Here is a 15,944-nt window from a genome sequence, read left to right as displayed (position 1 = left end):
CTTTATTACCTGCATTTCAACAGGCTTATGTGCTCAAATGAAAATTCCTTGGGCTGGTCTGTTTGCAAAAGTTGAAATCTTTATATTGTTGTTTTGGTGGACTGGATAGGTTTTTGGTTTTTTTCCCTTTTAAAGTCACAGTCGAGGCAGAATGCCATACTGCATTGTTTGGGGATTTTATTTTGATGCTGTAGATCAGTTACCTTGTTGGTGATCTTTAGCTGCCAAGGTTGACAAGAATGGCTTGTTAGATTCTACAAGGTACACTAAGTATGCCGAGCTTCTTTTCCAAGTTATCCTACAAATCCTTTTCATGCCCTAACACTTAACATCAGATATTTTTCTTAGTTCTTACCAACAGAAGAGGTATAAGATATTGTCAATCAAAAACATTTTCAATATGTAACCAAAACAGTACATGTTGACAAATTTATATTTTTTTAAAATACTCTTACTCCTTGATTTTAAGTTAATGGATGTCTGTCAGTTTTAGAATATTGAAACTCTTAGGCTAACTTGAAAATCTCTTCAAAGTTAGGAAGACCATTTTTTGGTTTGTTTTTCTGATAGCATGTTAAACACTTCTGTCTTGTAGTATGTATTATATAGTCAGGGTTTAATTCCATGCCCTTTGGTACTAAATTTTCTCGAGTATGTGGACATTGCAGGTGAGTAAGGGTATATGAGTAGACCCAGAATGTGGTTCTAGAGAATGTTTAACATTTAAATTGTGCTTTTATGTGCATGTATGGAATATGTATGTGAAAGTGTAATTGTGAACTTAAATTGACTAGCTTAATATATGAAGTAGAAATTAGTGTAGGCGTTGCACTTTTTGTTGAAGCTTTGTTGTAATTTCAGCAGAACGACTTGCATTTAGTGACACATATTTACATTCTTGGTTGGAATCTCTAATAGTTTATGAAATATGAATTCTGACATTTCTTATTTTCTCTGTTTTTAGCAGGTAATTGCTGCCATGGAAACACAACTGTCTAATGGGCCAACTTGCAATAACACAGCCAATGGTCCAACCACCATAAACAACAACTGCTCCTCACCGGTTGACTCTGGGAACACAGAGGACAGCAAGACCAACTTAATAGTCAACTACCTTCCTCAGAACATGACCCAGGAGGAACTAAAGAGTCTCTTTGGGAGCATCGGTGAGATAGAGTCCTGTAAACTTGTAAGAGACAAAATAACAGGTATGCAATTTTGTATAGGTTACTCACCTTTAAAGGATTATGTTTCAAGGTGTGAGAAAATAATGGGTTTTCTTCTAGTAGGTCATTCAGTGATGCAGTTCTACACGTCTAGATACTCTTTTACTGGCTACATCAGCAGCATGAAACTTTGGTTTTAGAGTTTTCCTTTTAAAGCATAAAATATTTTTTATGGGCAGTATATGTTATAACTAGACTTTCATATACCCTGAACTGTATAATAACATCTTTGAAAACTGTTTTAAGAATGTGTGTATGGGACAGAAAGTGTCATGTTGACCTTTAGTTTTAGTTCCTGAGCTTATATGATTTAGCATTTTAACAATGAGTTCTAAGAAGAATACTCTGTTTGGAAGAAGGAAGAAACCTCTTAAAATGTCTTTTCCCTTAAGTCTGTATAGTCCTGCTTATAATATATATGACAGAGTAAATGGTAGTGTTCACATTGTCAATGTATAAATATTTGTACTGATATAATTTGAGTGCAGTAGGATCTAATGTTTTGTTCCTTGATAAGTAAAGGAAAAGGTGGTGTAAGAGTGTTTCTTTTATCCTAAAGATAAAAACGAAAGGATGGGTAATTTGGCCTTTGATACTACATTTTGAATATTAGGTAGTGGAAAATATCCTTAGAATTTTGTAAGATTCAACTAAATTCTTAGAAGCAGCCAAAACCTAAACGAGGAACATGTTCTTGGGATACAAGAGTTAATGCTTCCGGCAGGAGTTGTTTTCAAACATGGAAAATGTGTGAAGTGTACAAAGGCTAACTTTCTCATGCTCATGTTAAAATTGGGTGATGGTGTATATGAAATTGCTTTACATGGCTTGTAACTCCTACTATAAAACTAAATATTTGAAATGGGTAAAGAATACCTACAGGCAGTGTGAAGAGTTGGACCGGGAGTCTGAACTTTAGTCAGTTACATGACTAAAGTCATGCTCTTGGCCTTTATTACTACCTTTTTTAGCAAAACAGTATCTTTATATGTGAGTTTTGCAACCTCTTTGACATAAATGACTATGTGTTAAATGGCATAAAGGCCATGACATCAAGGATGTGATTTCTGGTTTGATTGCTTAGTAGCCATCCCTACCATTAAAAAACAAAACAACAACAAAAAACCCATGAACTAGGTATATAGAAGTTGCATTTTTTGTTATGATACTGAGAGTATATGAAAGTATGAAACAAATCCTACGTCGTTTGTATTAGGCATCTACTACAGAAAACATCTCAAAGATTTTTATCTCTCTGGTCAGTCTTGAATTGTGTTATTCTTTCTGAAGTCCTTTACGAGAACTGTTTTATGGTGCAGGTGGATAAATTGGAATTGTGTGTTTTTATACCCTTTGCCTTCCTGTCTTTAGTGTGATAAATAGTGGTGGTAGAGCCGTAGTGCGTGGTGATCTGAAGTACATGGGTAGATACTGGCAAAGTGCATTAGTATTTGCTGTCCATTTCCTTGACCCCTCACCAACACCCTCCTGTCTTTTCAGTAAGATGGGGCCAATTAAGTTTTCCACCATGGTAAAATTTCTGTTTAAAACCTCTGGTAAGCAAATGGAGTACCCAGGAAAATCCATAGTGAGCAATGAGGGTCAAAAGATGTTTTCTAAACTTCATTTCATGAGACACAGCCGTACTTGTTCTTTAAAACGAATGTTCCATTGACAGACAAGTTTGAGAAATGCTTCCCTTGATAGTTTCCTATTTAAGAGCCAAACTGCAGATCATCAGCATATTACAAACCACATATTAAGATCCTGCAGTAAAGAAACTAGTTTTCTGGCCTTATTTGACCACAGAACTTGTTTTAGGGGATATCTGCTTAATACTAGATTTACATTGAGCGTATAAAAGCTTTCATTTAATTATCAGACAATCTGAAACTTCTCTGTAACCTGTTGGTAACAGTAAAATATGTGCAGGTTTCAAATATGAACATCTATGGTAATGAGCTGTATAATGGATTAAAAAGTTGAGTAGGCAAGTAAGAACACAAAGGAACTCTTCTAGTGGCCGTGTTTTGACTTAGCCCACTGACATCTTCTTAGTATGGGTTAAAACAGTGTTTGGAAGGGTCTGACTCATTTAGCTGTAAGCATAGATTACCTCAGATATGTTGTTTTTAATTCTGAGTGTCTTAGTAAATATTTGTATAGAACAAAATAGTCCAGTAAATGGTAGGTTTCTAAAACTGGATTTTGAATGGTTGTACTTTACAAAGTGGGCCTATATTTCTAAGAAGCTACTATTAATACATCTAGAAAGATTGAAAGAATGTGTGAGGATTTGGACTCTGCCCTGTGGTGTTTAGCATTAGCCAATTTTTGTAGTTTCTCAGTACACATTTTTAGGGTTAAATTTGAGTTCCTGGGTCTAATTATCCAATTTATCCTACCTCCCCGGGAGCTGCCAGGCCAGCTCTTTGTATTCTGTTTTTGTAAGAGGCGGGCATTAATTGTTTGGGTTGTAAGAAAACTATGAGATAACTCTTTGGGAAAAACATCTAAGTTGCTCTTTGTCATTTTTCTTAAATCTTCCCTTATTTAAATAATGCCAAATTTAGGAAACTGTATCTCAGGTAAAAAAAAAAAAAAAAAAAAAAAAAAAAAAAAAGGTCTAGTAGGAAAGTGTGTGCCTCTTTCCTAAGTCCTAAAAAAGAGTGTATAATTTTTAGATTGTTTTGGTGTTGGCAAATTAATGTCACTATTTTGATAAGATGAGGATTAGAGCAATACATTGAGAAACCTCTTCAGTAGTAAATATAGTAATCTTCTTTTTGGCCTACATTCTATTTATTATGTTGTTTTTCAGACCCTTTCTTTGGTTTTGTGCCCAGCTTTATGCTTCATCCCATTTCCTGTCTCTAGGCATTCGTCATGAGAAGCCACTGCTGCTTGTACAGTTTAGCTGATGTCAGTCCATCTCTTTTGAGTTTATGCGCTTCAGAGTCCTTGACACCTGCTGATGCTGCATTCTAGAGGAGTGAAATAGATTTTAGGATGCAAGGAATCAGTAATAGAATGTTAGAATCAGAAAAGTCCTTGAGGTGACCTTAGGCAGCTCCCTCACATAACAGGTGAGCTGAAGCCCAGGTTTGTTTAAATGACTAATTAGTCCAAAACCACATGGCTATTAAGCAGTAGAGTAGGGACCAGAATTCTGGTTTTCTGTTTTTTCCTGGGATATTTCCTCCTCGCCTTTTGTTGGAGGCCAGAACTCATGAAAAATGAACTTCAGGACTAACTGATGAATTTATAGTGAGACCCCTAACTTGTATAAATTCACCAACGGGCATCTTCTGGTGTATGTGTCATCTTCAGAAGGGGAAGGAGAGATTTTTGAGAGTAAAGGACTGAGGGATACATAAAATGAAGAACGTTCATGCTTCTCTAGAAACTTCGTAATCTGTAGTTTTGTATTTGGATATTATAGCCCAGTGATTCCTAAATCTGGCTGCACATCCTCCTGTGAGGGAGTGTTTAAAAATAGAGATTCTGGAGACCTTGGGAATCTGTTGTCAGAAATCTCCCCAGGTGATTTTGACGGGCAAGCAAGCACTTTTGGGAATCACCCTTTTAAAGTAGTCAGTAGAGTACTTGCATTGGAATCCGTTGGGATGACTACTAGAAACGCAGCTTCCTGGACCATGCCCAGACCTACTGAATCAGAATCTTTGAGGTGTAGGGCCTAGAATGTTCCATTTACCTGGGAGTTACTCACTTCTTTTCCTGAACATTTTTCAGGGAGATAGAACCAGAATTAACCAGGTTTATCTGAACTCTGGCTAGAGATGGGAGAGTTGTTACAACCACAGTGCCTAATTCTGTGGTAAACTAAGTTTCAGGCGCTGCCCCCTCCCCAGCATTGGTTTCTGATGCGTTAACTCCTAGTATTCAGTACTAGAGATGTCAAAGTCACTAGGCTGTGTCTTTACTGAACACCTGACCTGTCCCTGAAAGGGTGTGTGTACATGTGTAATTATTTTTCAGAATTCCAAGAGAGCTTGTTCTGTCATTGTTACTTTTCCTTTCTTCTAATAGAAGAGCAAGGGAAGTTAGTTGAAGACCTCAGGTCATGAGTGGTACTCCTTTTTGTCTTGGTGTGATGGCTTCACTCTTATTCTAGGAATTGTTTGAGGTGGGTCCTGTGGCGACCCCATCAGCTGTGAACTAGAATCTTTCGTTCAAAAAGGAAAAACAAAGAGCTGAAGGGGGGCACCTGGGTGGCACAGTCAGTTAAGCATCCCACTTTGGCTCAGATCATGATCTCACGGTTCTTGGAGCCTGCTTCAGATTCTATGTCTCCTTCTCTCGCTGTCCCTCTCCCACTCCTCCCTCCCTCCCTCTCTCTCTCTCTCTCTCTCTCTCTCTCTCTCTCTCTCTCTCTCTCTCACATGCGTACGTGCTCTCTCTCTCCCTCAAATAAATAAATAAATAGACATTAAAAAAAAAAAAAAAAGCCCAAAGAAACATATACAAACTATAGGTGACCCAAGAGGGACTTTGCCACTATTGATTACCTCTCAATAGGCAGTGCCATCTGTGGAAACACAGACTCCTCCCACCTTGTTTTGCCTTAGGGCCTGTGTGGTAAAATCTTTTTTTTAACACGAAGGTTCTTAGCCAGATTTGAGTTATGTCTGTTGCTTCCTGAGAACGTTGAAGTTAGTTTTGATTGTGGTTTTTGTTATCAAAATAATGTGCTTTTCAAATTTCATTGTAATGCCATTGTATTCTTCCCTTCTCTTTTTGTTTGTTGTTTATCAAATAACTGACAGGTTTTATTTTATTTATTTTATTTAAAAATTTTTTTCTTTTAATGTTTATTTATTTTTGAGACACCGAGAGACAGAGCATGAATGGGGGAGGGGCAGAGAGAGAGGGAGACACAGAATCTGAAGCAGGCTCCAGGCTCTGAGCTGTCAGCACAGAGCCCCACACGGGGCTCGAACTCAGGGACCATGAGATCATGACCTGAGCTGAAGTCGGACGCTTAACCGACTGAGCCACCCAGGCGCCCCTTATTTTATTTTTTTAATTTATTTATTTTGAGAGAGTACGAGCAGGGGAGAGGCAGAGAAATCCAGGGGAGAATCCCCTGGAAGCGGGGCTCAAACTCAAGAACTGTGAGATCGTGACATGAGCTGAAATCGAGTCCAATGCTTAACCGACTGAGCTACCTAGGAGCCCCTCCCCTCCTTTTTTTTTTTTTTTTTCCCATAAACAAATACAATCTTAGCTTCTCAGAATTGAAACAGATAAATGGTATTTTATTTTTCTAATGCATGCCTTCAAATTTAATAGCACTTACTACTGTGATGAAGTCAATCAGAATGAGTGAGCCTCAGGCTGTTTTGCTGAACATTAATTTGAAAAGGTGGTTGTGTGTGTCAGTTACAATCCTAAGGTTAGTTGTTCAGTGTCAGTAGTATCAAGAGATTAAGAATTCTGATTCTTTCAGACAGATAGTTGAAGAGGGCAGAGTGGGTGGCTGGCTGGTGGTAGCTTAATAAACACCTCACTTTGCAGACTCTGGGTACTGTTTAATTAGAGATTTAGCAGAAAGGCTGTTGTGTGCTCAGGTCTTCACAAAACAAGACAACTTGGCTCTACAAGGTAGATGCTTTGGTGGTCCCTAAAGTATTAACTATGGAATGCAATACGTTTGAATATAGCTATTCTTAGATTTTAGTGACTAAATTTGTATAAAGTGATTTTGTTGTTGTTGTTTTTGGTGGTGCTGAAGAAACTTTATGTATATTTATCAATATATATTTAAACCTAATTTTTTAATTGCACCTTTGTCTTTTCCAATGGTCATGGCTAATCAGTCATTTAAAAATTTGATGTTATTACCATAGAAGCTTTTTTAAAGTTTTGGGGGAAAGACTTTAAAATTCTTCTATGTTCATTTTTTTCCACTCAAACCTTGAACTGGAGGTGTTTTATAGAACATATTTCTGTGTCAGCATTGATTAATGTAGATGATGAATTTCAGGATGATGAAATTAAAAATTTATCAAATTTAGGAAATTAAATATGGTTCTTTACCATTATCAGGGAAGAGAAACTTTTTCTTAGTTCTCTTAGTTACATTCACAGGCCCCCAGGGATTGAACCTAACAAAGGATAGATTATACAGTGTTTTATGTCAGTTATATCTCAATGAAACAGGGAGGGGAGAGATTTAACAGAAGAGGCACACAATTTTTATTAGCATTATATGTGCACTGGAATTCACAAAAAAAGAAAAATAAGTGGTTAGACTCAAGGCTTATATACCATTTTAACAAAGGAAAGGGGGTTTGGGTTCTGAGGCATGATAAATTGTGAGGAAGTGACCAGGAATTTACAAGGGGGAAACTAACAGAAGGTATTGAGCCATTTTATATTTTAGCAAGGTTTGTTTGTTCATTTTGGTGCCAACTCTCCGTCTTTGGTGGTGAAAGTTTCTCTGCTCTTTCTGGCACAGAGGAGGGGGACCTCTGCCCAAGGGAAATTTGTGATTTGCTTTTTAGGCAGAAAAGAATAGGGTAGAGAACTCTTTTCTGTGTCTGTTGGTTCTTAATTGTCTTCTGTTTGGAATACTCCTTAGGCAAAACTAGTGTATTTGGGGTGATATCGTCTAGGACCCTCTTATCATACAGTAAATTAACTCTTGGTTAACAAACCTAAACAGAAAAGGCTCTTGGGATGTCCCGTGGTAGTGCAACCTGAAATGGCTAGTTGCTGGGAAGAAAAGATAACTGTTGTGAGGATATAGAAGAGTTTGAAACAAAATCATTGCTGATTAACTTCTCAGTCATTGAGATTTCAGTTTCTCTGATTTTCTTGATGTTGATATTTATGTCACTTTGTTTTATTCCATTAGAAGAAAATGAAGAAAAGTATTGCAACTCCCTAGAGCTGATTACACATTTTTCAAAAGCTTTTTAAGAATATTTACTGGGAGAATGAGGTTGAATCTGTTGTGCAAATGAGGCTTAGGAGTTTCGATTCCATGCCTTCTTGACCCATATCCTCATTGGGGCTTCTAGAATCATGATATTTGTCTAGTCAGTAGATTAAGAGCACGTGTTTAGTGCCTTTGACTTGATTCCTTTATTAATTTGATACAAAACACAAACATTGTTAATGCATTCAAATTAATAGAAAATGTGGTTGAAGTTCTTCTGTAAAGAGTTCTCCCCTTGGGGGCGCCTGGGTGGCTCAGTCGGTTAAGCCTCTGACTTCGGCTCAGGTCATGATCTCACAGTTCCTGAGTTTGAGCCCCGTGTTGGGCTCTGTGCTGACAGCTCAGAGCCTGGAGCCTGCTTCGGATTCTGTGTCTCCCTCTCTCTCTGCACCTCCCCTGCTCATGCTCTGTCTCTCTCTGTCTCAAAAATAAAGAAAACATTAAAAAAAATTTTTTTTTTAAATAAAAAGAGTTCTCCCCTTCAAATTCAGCGAAGTGTGCATGCTTGTGTGCTATTTGCTATTGCAAATCTTTTCACACTTTTTGTTTGTTTTTGTTTACTTCTGCATTGGGATTGGTAGCATAGAGTAGAAACCACTTTCAATTTATTATTTAGTGGCTGTCCTAATGATGGACAGATAATATAGATGAGAAAGAAAATGGTGAAGGCAATGGGAGAAGAGCTGTTTTTAAATTCTGATACAGGATTTCTTCTTCCTTTTGTAATCCATACAATGTTAAAATCCTGTCTATCCTCCGGTGTGAAATTGACTCCCTTTATGATATACTACAAAATAAACCTGTTTTTCTTTTGATGGTTCTTACTTCACTATCATCTTATCTATTGCACTACCTTTGTAATAGCCTTGTTTTAACTTTCTAAATTATGAATAGAGCAAAGCATTTTTATTTTGCACCTGTTGGAACATTTCTTTCTAAATGTTTCCTGAACAGAATAGTTGGTCATTGAAACTAAAACTGTGCTTTACAATTCGCCAACTTCTTCTGAGCTTGTTCTAAGTTAATTGACTCAGTGGAGTGCATTGCTACTACTGAATTTTAAGAGCTGTGGAAACCCTCAGCGCTTGCCTTTTCAACTAAAAAGGTCAGCTTTAAAAAATATTTCCTGGCATTTTACTTGTGAGTGTCGTTTTGATTTGATGCAGTGGCTTTAGTTAGCATGTTTTACTCCTTAAAACGTGGTTTCGCTTTTTAAAGTTTTACAGTGTCAATATTTTGACACCCTTGAATGTCCTTTTATTGGTGATGGTTTCTGTCATCAACTGTATTCTGAGGAGCTTTAAAGCTGTAAAGCAGCATTGGCAGCTCTTCCAAGTATTGTGAAGAAACAGATCTCAGTTAAAACGATCTTTTTGTGATCCAACTACTCAACCTTATGTTGTATATCATATTTAGTTCATTGAGGGGCAATCATTCTACATTGTTCCAAATAAGAGCAAAGATTCTTATGCTGTATACCTCCTTCACAAGGCGGGTGGGGCACGTGGGGATGCAAGATGGAAGTATTCAATTTGAACTGTGTTCATTGCCTTCCTTTGTATCTTTCCTTGTGAAATGGACTTGAATGCAGTGGTAATAGGATTTACCAAACCCCTATGTACACTAGGGTTGTTATTTGCTTAGCTTGGGATCAAGTTCTCAGGATTAACATTGAAACAAAATGCCTGCTACTCCCCAGCTAGGGAGTTGGCCTAATGAGTCTATTTTAGAAGTGTTAGTTTAGAAAGACCACGGTACACTGAGTCCATGTCCTAGTCTAGCCACTTATGTCTAGCCACCTAGTCTAGCCACGTAATGTAGCCTTATGTGAGCCATTTGCCTCAAGTTGAGTTTCTTATAGAGTGGGTAGCATACGGGCATACTCTTTCTCTTGTCTCCTTCTTACCAGTTAATACACATTCACTTATATGACAGTTGCAGACTCTTTTTCCTTAGGTAAAACAATTTTTGAAAAAAATCTTCAGAGAGATCTATTGCCTTAGAAGTCTTATGATTTCTCAGACATCACATGGGAAGAAGAATCCAAAGCTAATGTCTTGTTCTTCACTTTCTAGGTGATTTGAACAAGATAATTGATTTTCTAGGGGTGGGACAAAGTGGGAAAAGGAAGTTCAAGGCAAGACTTGGGAGCCCAGAAAGATGATTCATGATACTACATCAGTCTCCATGAACTAGAGTGATGGAGTGTGGAGTTATTGCTCTGTGTGGTATTGTGTGCGTGTTATTCAGAATGAATGAGCTTAACTTAAAATATGAAGGTACTCTCGCTGAGGTTCCCCAGTGGTCTATTACTGGCGTGGAAGGTCAGCAAGTTGTTAAATTGAGTCATGAGGTACTGGTTAGATAAAAAGTAACTGAGCCTTATTTTCACTTTTATGGACATCTTCTTCCCTAAAATTAGTACCCCTTTACTATCAGTTGTAAACACTATTACCAAATACTCTGATTTCATAAAATAAGACGTTCAGGTAGGGAAATGCAGAGACCTGTATGTTTGAATGTTAAGAAGCCCAGTATTCCTATAGTGTTAGCAGATCAGAGGACTTTAAGACAAAAAATTGCTATCTCTTTGTTTTCTCTTTGTTGGAATATTCATTGAAAACATTTAAAGCCTTGCTTTTATTCAGTCGCCACAGACTTTACAGATTTCAGTTTGTGTAAGGGGGGTGGCGATTTCCACGAGGGCACAGTTAACTTAGCAGATGCAATTTTACATCGTGTTTTCCTTTTTTTGTTAAATCCGTATGCATATTGTGAATTAGAGTTTATTTTTAGCTCTTAATGAGTTCTTTTCTCATCATTGTACTTTTTGTTGGAACTCTGTTTTCTACATAATGCTTTGGTTTTGAAGGGGGAGTGTATATGGCTCACAAGTCCTGTAATCCACCCCCAACCTCCTGTCCAGCTCAACAGAAATTTGCATTTTTGCATTTGAGGTGATCTCTTTATTTTTTTTTTTTACTTTGTAGACTAGTTGCGGTGATGTCCTTGACTCTCCACAACCTGTTTGACCTTTGGGCTTTATCCTGAGAAAGTCAAATTCTCCTTTTAAAGTAAGGTTTAAAGGAGGCACAGCAGCATGTAAACCGGCAAACCTGTCATTTCATTGTATTCAAGGTCACTGGAGCCTGAGGGAACAATTTTATTTCCCCACATTTTGATGCTTTAAATCCAGTCTTAAGGAGCCACCAGGTCAATAACACAGTGGCCTCCAAGGCACTGTTTTCTGAATCCTTTTTCCTAACCCTGGTACTGGTCCCTGAGAGCTTTTTTCATACATCTGAAAGGAATTAATAGTTTGCTTTTCATCTACTTTAAAATGTATTGAGTAGGCTGGTTATAGTGTGTTAAATCAGTTCTCCCAGGGAGTCTGTGGGACATATCATCAGTATCAGTGGTTTGGGGGCAGTCTTCAGTTTTTGAAAAGATCAAATAACTGTTTTTATCTTTTTCTTTTTTATATTACTTTTATTTTTTCACTAGTCACTGATGCAGAATTGTTAACTGTAATTGTTTGAAAGAATATCCAGTGGTTTTATGTTCTCACCCTGCAACCTGTTAAGATATTTATGTAAGCTTAAAGGATTACAATGGGATATCTGTTCAAGTAGCTTTAAGTGGAAACATGGCATGGAGTTCGGGAGGGGGATGGCGTGGCCAGGGTATCACTAGGTTTTAGGAAATGATATGGAAAGCCTTTGAATTACACCTTCATTAGCCTGTAGATTCTACATTCAGAGAAAACAGTTGCTTTGGGGACGGTAATAGTCTCATGTAGCTCCTGGTCACTTTGTGTTTCCTTTGGAATTTTGCTTTACCTGTTTTAACATAGATGAAAATGACAGAATGGAAGCAAAGGGACAGGTTAGCTCTGTGAGGAATAATGGAATCCAAGGTCTTGGGGCAAGAGGCAAGACTGGGAAGTCATTATGTCTGACTGTAATGTAAGATTTTAAATTGGAGGGCAATCATGTGATAAGATTTGATAGCTAATGTAGTTATCACTGTGATTAACCTTTAGTTTTTGTTTCTGGATATTCAATCAAAAGCCTTGAGAATTGCTGGGAAGGAAAAGAAATTCTGGGTTAATTTCCATGTTTTAAGAGTGCAAGGGCTAAAAATGAAGATGTGCAAGTAGCATGGAATAGCATAATTGAAATTTTTAATTGTATGTTTAATCTTTCATATTCTGGAGGCTTACGAAAAAGAATGTGTCCCTCTCTCTTTCTTCAGAAGAATGCTGTTTAGAGTCAAACTTTATCTGAATCTCAGCTGATCTCAGAGGTATCTGTAGTTTTTACACCTTTATAACTTACAACTGTGTGTAGAAGATAGAGTTTTTTAAACACTGTATAAGTTCTACTTCCTTTTAGTCTCAGATGTAATTCTTTTAGAGAAGAGCAGAGATCAAGAACCCAGATACAGTATAGAGATTCGTATCAGTGTGTGTGTGTGTGTGTGTGTGTGTGTGTGTGTGTGTGTGTGTGTGTGTATGTATTTTTTAATGTTTATTTAGTTTTGAAAGGGAGACAGAATGTGAGCGGGGGAGGGGCAGAGAGAGGGAGACACTGAATCTGAAAAGTGCTTCAGGCTCTGAGCTGTCAGCACAGAGCCTGACCCAGGACTTGAACTTGTGAACTGCAAGATCATGACCTGAGCTGAAGTCAGACACTTAAGTGACTGAACCACACATGTGTCCCTGTGTTTTCTTGCTAGGAAATATTCTGGCTTGAGGATGGTAACATTGGTAATCTAGATATAAGTGGAATACCTTAATAATGTTGGTGCTCATGAGGACAACTAGTATAAGCCCTTAATTTATGGATTTGTTTGGGAATAGGGTTTGACTACTGAGTAAGTGATCTGGCACAATGCATAAGATTTTTCAAGTTTTACTGAAATAAAGGAGATTAGTTTATGATATATAACTATTTAATCGCCTCCTTTTTTTTTTTTTATAAATAGCAAGGAAGAAATTGTCAGCAACCACCTAAGAAAACTCCTTAACACTAAAGGCTATTGAATATTGGAATGAGCTGAAAGACTAGTGTTTAGTGAAATCTTCATTTGAGTGGTGTACTTATAATTGAATACCTGGCGTTTTGTATAGCACTTTACAGTGTAGGAGGCTCTTTAACATGACTGACTGGAATGTTCTGGTATGAATATATTTGTGTAACTTAACTTGACAAGGGCAAGGTGGATGGTAGAATCACAGGGGGTGAACATTAGAGTCCCTTTAGCCCAGCTTTATTCACGGATGAGGTATCATTTAACACATCTACATCTTAGGGTTTAGTTAGCAGGGAGGCCTTACGCTCCTAGCCCCCTTTTTCTTTAGGAGACACTTTCTGGCAAAAAGATGAATTTTTCTGAATGAGAAAACTTTTGCCACTTGTCTTTGCCCTTCTCTTGAAATGTGTTTACAGAATTGCTGTATGATGTGACCCAAATAGACTATAAGTTCTGTCTGTAGAAGTTGCTTCCCACATCAGATGGTGCTTAATATTTAATCTGGTGCCATAAAAACACAGCATTTTCCCCAAGAATGAGCCTCCGATATGTGAACAAACTTCAGATATGTATTCAAGTAACTTCTGTAATAGCAGATGAAAGAAAGCATCATTTTAAAAGTCCTTAAAATGAATTAGTTTAGGTGCTTTTTATTTCTTTAATTTTTTTTTAGTAATCTCTGCGCTCAACGTGGGACTTGAACTCATGACCCTGAGATCAAGAGTCACGTGCCCTTCGACCGGGCCAGCCAAGTACCCTAAAATTCTTTTTCCCACCATCCTGCTTACAGGTTCATGGGTACTTGAGACAATAAAACGACAGTGAGCTAAGAAGATTATTTTCATGTTTAGATTTTTCCTGTTTCGTGGGGAAATTGTATCCAGAGTTAGCAGCAATGGTCAGATATATTAAGTTGTGGAGTATATGACTTGGATATTTCATTTTCAATGCACTTTCTAGCCAGTGGTGAGAAAGAAGCCTCTGTGCTTCTCCAGGTCAGTATTGTGGTGCATTTACTGTGATGCTGATGTGGACAGTACCACATCACTTTTGTGTGCTAATGAGGCATTGTCTAAACAAAATCTTTTAAGCATTTGCCGTGTAAAGTGTTCATGTGACTTTTAAATTTGGAGGATTACAATAGTTCCTCTTTTCAACTTTTAAACTAGGTTATTTTGTCAGAGATGCTATGTGTGATATGAATGTGGCAATCATGGGAGCCAGACCATTTGTATTTCTTTTTAGAAGCCATCTGTTAATTGGCAGGCAAATTGCCCTACAGTCTCAGAGTGGTTTGCTGTTTCGTAGCTGTCCCTTAGCAAAAACAAAATGGATATTTTTGTCTGGTACCTCATTGACTTAATTTGTAGCCATCGTTCCCATCTGATCTGTAGCCTTTAAACTTTGACATCGTACTGCTGGCTTCCTCTACAGATTATGTTGTATTGGGATTCTTTTCTCCTTCCTGCTTCAGAGAGGGCTTTCTTGAGGTCCTTGAAGCTGTGTCTGCAGTATTTAAATAAGTTTTCTTTATAGTTAGCATTTATATCTGAACCTGACCAAACACAATTGGTCTGTTTGGGGGTTCCTAAGTATAAAAATTAGTGCTTTTATGTGACTATTTTAAATTGAGAGGGAGAGGGAAAAACAAAAACATGTTCCTCATATCCTCTTGAAAACCTGCCTTTATTAAATATAAACTAAACAAAATGTGCTGTACAAAGAGAAAGAAAATCACATGTTATTTATACCTAAATCTTTGTGTCAGTTGGGGACAATGGATGTCCTTTGGAATTTTACTTCCTTTGTCTTTGCTAAAAATATCTCTAATTTAATTATGGTCCTTGTTTTTGAAATAAAATGAAGTAAAGTGGAGAGTTGCCCCTGAGTGAAAGCCTTGTTACATATATTGTGGATACTTGATCAATGATATAGATAAGGTGAAATGATCCGTGTTTTTACTTTATTTGAAACTACACCCCCCCCCCCCCCCCATGATGTGATGCTATCCAGGGTCCCCTTCTAAATGATCTAGCCTTATCCCCTTTCTCTTTTTTTCTGTTTTACCGTTTATACGTGTAGGACTTAGGTATGTGCGTGTATGCATTCAGAAGTCATGTATAACCTTGTGATAGCTGCACAAAATTTCAAAATAAGGTTTAACACTTTTGTGTTCATTTATGGTAATTAGTAACACTTTCTGTCCACTCATAAGAGCAGCTAAACTGGGGGGAGTGGAATTCAGGTATATATATTTTACAGCTGTGTAAAAGAGGTCTTAGAAAATTATTAAGAGTTGCCTGGGTAGTCATGTTTGGTTTTGCTCTCTGGTGGGTGGGGTTTTCCGTATCTATTAGGTGCATAGTGAACGAATATATTGGAGAGGCTGTTGGGTTGGTAGTCTGTGTTAAGCGCTGAGTATTAAGGTTCAGGAGGTTCCTGGTCTCTTGTTACTCTTATGAAGGTGAGAAGTTATGCCATAGAAGTACTGAGCTGTTGGGTAGGAGGAGTTGCCTTTGATTCCATTTCTGGCCCTTATTATGGAATGCCCACTGAAAGAAGAGAGTAATTTGTCCAAAAGTTCAATTTTCAGGATAGGAGACTTGGAATGGGTTAATCATGCTCCTCCTCCTCCTCCTCCTCCTCCTCCTCCTCCATAATATTTATTTTTGAGAGAGAGTGCACAAAAGCAGGGGAGAGGCAGAGAGAAAGGGGGGCAG

The 15,944-nt window shown here is 37.7% G+C and overlaps 1 protein-coding gene across 11 annotated transcripts in view; it reads left to right on the top strand.

Moving 5' to 3' along the window:
* Positions 1 to 15,944, top strand: part of ELAVL2 (ELAV like RNA binding protein 2) — a 199,932-nt gene that overhangs the window by 133,693 nt on the left and 50,295 nt on the right. For all 11 annotated transcript variants that reach the window (XM_042964169.1, XM_042964167.1, XM_042964166.1 and 8 more), the window contains one exon: positions 965 to 1,208. In XM_042964169.1, the coding sequence (XP_042820103.1) occupies positions 965 to 1,208 (244 nt within the window). The remainder of the gene's footprint in view (positions 1 to 964; positions 1,209 to 15,944) is intronic.

The sequence above is a fragment of the Panthera tigris genome, chromosome D4 (assembly GCF_018350195.1).
Source record: "Panthera tigris isolate Pti1 chromosome D4, P.tigris_Pti1_mat1.1, whole genome shotgun sequence".
Lineage (NCBI taxonomy): Eukaryota > Metazoa > Chordata > Mammalia > Carnivora > Felidae > Panthera > Panthera tigris.
The sequence above is the reverse complement of the archived record's forward strand: the minus strand, read 5'-3'. Positions and strand labels throughout refer to the sequence as shown.